The sequence below is a fragment of the Pholcus phalangioides genome, unplaced genomic scaffold, assembly GCF_987345545.1.
Source record: "Pholcus phalangioides strain wild (caught in Gottingen) unplaced genomic scaffold, Ppha-v1.0 ptg000011l_1, whole genome shotgun sequence".
In the NCBI taxonomy this organism is placed as follows: Eukaryota; Metazoa; Arthropoda; class Arachnida; order Araneae; family Pholcidae; genus Pholcus; species Pholcus phalangioides.
Genome location: NW_028301604.1, coordinates 50,641,686 through 50,648,173, shown reverse-complemented (window position 1 = coordinate 50,648,173; position 6,488 = coordinate 50,641,686). Strand labels below are relative to the sequence as shown.

At 41.5% G+C, this 6,488-nt stretch overlaps 1 protein-coding gene across 1 annotated transcript; it reads right to left on the bottom strand.

Annotated features, from left to right (window-relative positions):
- Positions 1-4,040: 4,040 nt before the first annotated feature.
- On the bottom strand, positions 4,041-5,113 carry LOC149080531 (uncharacterized). Its single transcript, XM_089238785.1, has 2 exons — positions 4,298-5,113; positions 4,041-4,163 (listed from the first exon to the last, which is right to left on the bottom strand). The coding sequence occupies exons 1-2, from the start codon at positions 5,111-5,113 to the stop codon at positions 4,041-4,043; spliced, it is 939 nt and encodes a 312-aa protein (XP_089094911.1).
- Positions 5,114-6,488: the final 1,375 nt, after the last annotated feature.

Sequence of the window (6,488 nt, the reverse complement as noted above, 5' to 3'; positions counted from 1 at the left end):
CATTTCCCAATTTACGACTGACATACATCATATTAAGGGATCAGAAAATTTGGTTGCGGATGCTCTATCGCGAATTGAAGAAATTGCAACACCATGTTCTATCAATTACACTGAAATAGCGGAAGCTCAAGAAACAGATGCAAAGCTAATGAACTTGTTATCGACGCAAACTTCACTGGACTTAAAAAAAGTGACACTACTCGACTCTGACCGGGAACTGTATTGTGATGTCTCTTCCGGCAAAGTCAGACCTTACGTTCCAAAGACCTTCCGTTACCAGGTTTTCCAGGCGGTGCAAAAATTATCACACCCGGGAACCCGAGCCACTACCAAACTGGTCACAGACCGATTCGTCTGAACCTCGGTTAATAAAGATGTCGCCAGATGGGTCAAGTCTTGTATTCCGTGCCAGAAAGTGAAAGTTCACAGACATACAACCAGCAGTTTAGGGTCATTTGAACTTCCAACCGAACGCTTTGAACACGTCTACCTTGACATTATTGGTCCGCTTCCAGAATCACAAGGATTTTCTTATGCACTCACTATGGTGGATCACTTTACACGCTGGCCAGAAGTGGCACCGATCGTGGACATTACTGCTGAGACTGTGGCGAAGGCATTCCTGTCGGTATGGATATCGCGATTCGGATGTCCCAAGCGCATCACAACGGATAGAGGACGCCAGTTTGAATCTTCGTTATTCCAAGAATTATCAAACCTCTTGGGTGTGCAAAAATTATGGACAACATCATTCAATCCCAAGGCAAACGGCATGATTGAATGCGTACATCGTCCGCTAAAGGCCGCGATCAAGTGCCAAAACACGAACAGATGGGTCGATGTACTACCAACAGTTTTGTTGGGTTTCAGATCAAGTTTTCGACATGACCTTAGTGCAACGTGCGCAGAATTGGTATATGGTACAACTTTGCGACTTCCTGGTGATTTCCTCGCACCACAAAGAACTGAATCAGCTCAGCCGTCAACATTGGTCTCCAGACTACGTGATGATATGCAGCGTTTGACTCCGGTACCAGCAAGTTACCACGGGGTGAAAAAAGTTTTTGTGCATCCTGAACTTTCGCGCTGTACACACGTCTTCGTGCGCCGCGATGCGGTACGCAAACCTCTACAAGCAACATACGACGGCCCTTTTGAGATATTAAAAAAAATGACAAATACATGTTTCTCAAAATTAAGGGAAAAGAAGAAGCGGTATCGCTAGATCGCATTAAGCCTGCCTTTTTTGTCACCGAAGAGGACAGTCAACACAATGTTGAAGCCCCTGAGTCACCCGTGACCACAACAACTCGCTCCGGGTGATGTGTGCGTTTCCCAAGACATCTCGTGTCCTACGACACTGGAGGGGAAGTACTGAGGTGACGCAACGGTACATATAGTCTATCCATAATGTACGTGTGGCGAACTCTTGCACCTGCTTCTTGCTTGCACCTGCCTAGTCCAGCAAGCGACAAAAGATACGGACTCTCATACACTCTCTTAACTGTCTCGAGACCAGTCGGTCGCATGAACCAGCTCGTTATTATATTTAAAAATGTTTAATATTCCTGTGAAATAAATTGTATTAAATTTCAACTTCAAAGTACGCTATCAAAATATGCGTCAAACTTTTTTCCGGCCATTTTTCAGGATGCGACTTATTTATCGGAAATTACTGTAATTTGTTCTATGTTCCATTGTAAATTAAATTGGGAATTTCTAAAAAGTATGTAGTATTTTTTACTTATGTTATTCAACATTGTGTTTATTTCAAAATGAAGAATTATTCTCAAGGTTTTAATAGGGTTCTTTTTTTCCTTTCACGGTCACTTTTCTTTTTTACGGACGAATTTCTTTTTGTCCCGCCAGTGACCGCAAAGAGGGGGTTTTACATACCCTGTTTACGTTTCGCAACACTCTTAGAAATTTTAAATATCTTGCGGCATCTGAATCGATCTCGAGGAGTCATTTCGATGCTTCCCCCCCCCCCGACAATAAAATGATCTTCACTCCTAGTTACAGCCCGTCCGTGGCATCTAGTGGTGTGTGTACCGGAGGGGCACTCAGCGGGCTATAGACTCCCACATACTGGAGAAGGGCCTCTAGCCTGGGATCTTTGGAGGGCCCCCGAATCCAAACTTTTCACAGGTAATGGATTCATAGCATGAAAAACACTAAAAATGATGGTAATTGTCCTAGTCTCGTAACTAGGCTGGGGCATTCAGGATAATGCTCCAGGAACCTGAGCCAAATGGGTGGCCCCCAACAAAAAAAATTAATTATTTTGCACATTTCTTAAAATCTTTGACAGTTTCTTATTTTGCAAAATGAGAAGAGAAGAGGTGGGGGGATGAACCCCCCCCCCTCCTTTTTTGAGTATAACCCTTTCAAAGGAGCCCCCCCCCCCATGAAAAACTCTGCACCGGGGCCCCGAGAAGGCTCGCTACGGCCGTGGCCCCCCAGGGCTGGAGCCCTGTCAATTCCACCCTTGGGGGGGGGGCCATACGGAGGGCCGAAATTTTTGGGAGAAAGAAGACAGGAAGAGAAAAGAAAAAAATCAGTTCCCGAAATTCTTCCGAACATTTGAAAAAAATGTATTTCATGTATTTGAGTTTTTTTCTTTTCATGCTAAAGGGGGCCGCACCTTCCGCAGCTGACAAAGAGCATTTCAATAGGGTTCAGTTTCGGCTGCTTCAATGCAGGTTTTTGTTCCTAATTAGAAGGACAGGGAGTGTATGGCGTGTCGCCTATGTGGGGAATATGTAACCTGGAATCATCTGTCCATATGGGGATTCCTGCTGTCTCCGAAAATGAAAACTACATTCTTTTCGACGCCACCGGCGCCGGTCAGGGCTTTGGTAAAAGCTTTTGCGCTTATAATGTATGGCCAGAAAAGCCAGACACGTCCCAACGTTAATATTCACAACGAACCTCTAACGTATAGGGGACGTGTTGGAAGTATGCATGACAGCCCCTGGAGAGCCACGACCCTGAACCAGCCCGGGCCGCACCACCGCAATTATTACAAAAAGAAAAGTACAGAACCCTTCATCACAGAAGGGATTGATTAAACTGTCTTACAATTTTACAAATATTTCGCGCTGCCACCAAGGGATCGTTCATGATGTTACCCGCCCCATCCGGACGACAACAGGGGAGCTCTCCAACCCAGCGGTCTGCTGGGGAGACATAAATTGTACGATGCCTCAGAACCAATCCCCGGTGACAGTTACAAAAAACAGTTGAAAAGATTCGATGCAAGACATTGTAAAGAAAAAATTATGCAAATGTAGCAAAACAAGTAAAAATTGAAAACGTACAACAATGCAGAAGGGTAAAATAGGCGATGCAATATTCTGATTAATAAAACTATACATTGAAAATTGCAGGAAAATATACTCGTAGAGCGCTTAAGAACATATATAGCAGACATTCCTTATATGATACAGAATACTATTAAAGGATATAATGGAAAATATCAACATGATACGAATAAAATGAAATATAACATTATATATATATATTATAATATGACACAATGCAAAAAATACAAAAAAAACCACAAAAACATGAGAAAAATTAACACGTGCGATGTAGATATGCCATAAATATTTTTGACGTTCTTTGTTGGACACAGTGTTAAAAGAGGATACTAGAAGAAGAAAAATTCTATACACATGGAAAAAAAAGGCGAATGGATGGAGTGCAATAGCTGGGGAAAGCTATGCACATCCCAGTCTATTATTATGGCTAAGGAAAGCGGAGCACATCCTAGTCCATAGATACAGCTATCTAAGGAAAACTTCGCACGTCTTAGTCCAGCTGAGTTGCAAAAAGTCCACACCAACGCAAATAACACTACGCACCTATCTTTCGCCCAAATGCTTAGTTTCCTCCATGTGAGATAGCTTGCATCCTGGAGCGAGCCCTTGTAGTCGGAGGGGAATACCAACCAGAAGAGTCGTCTGATTCGTCGGTCAAACGAAGGTGGATCAGAGATGAAATCAGTATATGTCAATCTTGAATATTTCTCCAAAAAATTAATGAGATTTTGGATCTTTTCTAACGTCATTGGATTCCTCGCTATCCTGTTTTTCCATACGAATTGCCTTTCTGTCCAGTTCTCCAAGGAAAAACAGTGAAAAGAAGCCATGATAGGACAGCTTGAGACATAATGATATAATGTGCCTTTGTCACCACAAGAACAAAAATAGTTGTTGATTGCTCTGAATCTTTTATGATACGCAGGGAAGGGGCCATTTTCAGTGAATGAAATGATTTTGGCCCTTAGCCATACTTCCCTGTGTATAGCTACTTGTGGGACAATTCGGTTAACTTGAGTAGATGTATCAGTGAGTTCCCAGATTTTCTTCCATCGCCAAAGTACTAGCTCCGAGAGCTGTCGCTTGGCATATGACTGTGGAAGGGGGAGATCTAATGCAGAATCAGATTGGGTGGCTTCCTTGGCAATTCTATCAGCTTCCTCATTGCCTGTGATTCCGCAGTGAGCTCGAACCCATGATATGTGAATATGATTATTACGTGTAAGAATGTCTCTGATTCCTCTAATCATTGCGTGCCTAGACGTGGGATTGGCGATTGCAAACACATTCGAGAGACTGTCCGTGCAGATTGTTGAATGGTCAGTCTGTTCCTCCGCAAATTGTAGTGCATTGTAGATGGCAAGCATTTCCGCCTGGAATACGGAGTTGTGATCGTTGATGCGGATTGACCATTCCTGAAATTTGCTGCCATTTTTGTAAGCCACAAAAGCTGCCGCCACTCCTGCATCTTGTTTAGACAACACATCAGTAAAGATGCTTAACGGGTGACGATCCAAAGATATCGGAGTTGTAGACACTTGTTCGTTTGAAGGACCTACGCTTGGGTGGTGTGACCAAACAGATATTGATGCCTCGAATTTATTGGCAAAGAATCCTGTATTGCATAGTTTTATGTCCTCCCGAAAATGTAATAAGCGTATTCTATTAGATTCTGCTTGAAGAACAATGTCAAGTGGAGGATTGCCCGTGGCAACCTGTAAGACTCTGGTGGCCGTTGTCTTATACGCCCTGATAATGTAGAGAAGCGATGGTCTTTGCACCACGTCCATTTTATTACGCAATTTAACACTTGGAGTGGAGAACCATATAATGGATGGCCATCAGTGAAAGAGGGACGCCGACAGAAGCAGTTCCATAGGTGATCCTAATTGGAATATAAAGAAATTACGGTAGTGAAGAAATCGTCTATAGACGGGGTTTGTGATTTGTGATTCTGCAGAATAAGAATAGCTTTGTTTGGAGCCCCTTAAAGTAAACTCCTTGTTTTTCCCTGAAATAACCCCACAAATGTTGAGATAGGTAGCTCCACAGTATTTTATCGTTTGTGTGGACCACATTCGGTTGTGCATGTACAATATAACCTTCTGTTATCAATAAAGCGTAGTAAAAGAATTTTGTGTTTCCTGTTAGACATATCAATAAATTAATAAAACTTACCGCATGTTTTTTTTTCACATTCATATTTAAAATTTATTTAAGAAAAATTTAAACTCCATTTGGCTTGCGTACTTGGAAAAGTGACAATATTTCAATCGAGTTTTTTTATTTTTTTTTTTTATTAAGAAATTTATGCAACACTAAAATTTAAAACTTTCCAATTTAAAACTTCATATATGGCTCAATATATGAGAGTAAAATAAATCTTGAATAAGTGGAATGTAATTTTATTTTGAGGGAAATATACACTGTATCATAAAATATAAACAAATACAGGGCTTAACAAATCAGAAAAAAAATTTAAGCGCCAGCCAAATTCTGTAGGAGCCAAGCATGGTTTTTTCGCAAGAAAAGTGTCTTAAATAATCTTTTTTCGACCTTTCTGGGAATTGATGCCCCCCCCTTCCCAGGGCCGCAACTAGATACTTTGTCACCTCGCGCAAGCCGGAATTTTGGCGCCCCTTAGTAGAAGAAGCAATTAAAGGGTGCATTCGACTCCCATTCTGGTCCAGCGTCCGGGGCACCAGACCCGCCTGCTCTCCCTAGTTGCGGCTCTTCTCCTCCCCATGCTGGAAGACATGCTGGATTATGAAATCAGAAAATTTTGAGCCATCCCTAGATTCTGATTTAGCAATCACATATACAAAATTTTAGGCGCCAATACAGATTTTCCAGTCGTCATGGTGACCTGGCGCCTGGGAATTGTCCAAATAAAGAATGTACGATATAGATCTTTGCCAGGTTCATGATACAGATCAATGTTTTTCAAACTATATTAAAATAATTTATTGTCCCAAGTTGTTGTCCTTCAAAGTGGAGATTATTCACATGGAATCAAATGCATATTCGACTGAAAAATTAAAGACTTGATCAATTAATATCATAAATAATTTGTACCATATAGGACAAGATCGTTTTATATCATAATTATGACATCTGATATTCCTCTGACATTTCGATATATAACAATATGGTAAAGATATTGTA

Bases quoted from the DNA above. Each gene is read 5' to 3' on its own strand.
- LOC149080531 (XM_089238785.1), bottom strand. From the start codon at position 5,113: ATGGACGTGGTGCAAAGACCATCGCTTCTCTACATTATCAGGGCGTAT. The intron at 4,164-4,297 runs GTATGGCTAAGG...TTATGTCTCAAG, and splicing joins AAGTAGCTATACACAGGGAA to CTGTCCTATCATGGCTTCTT.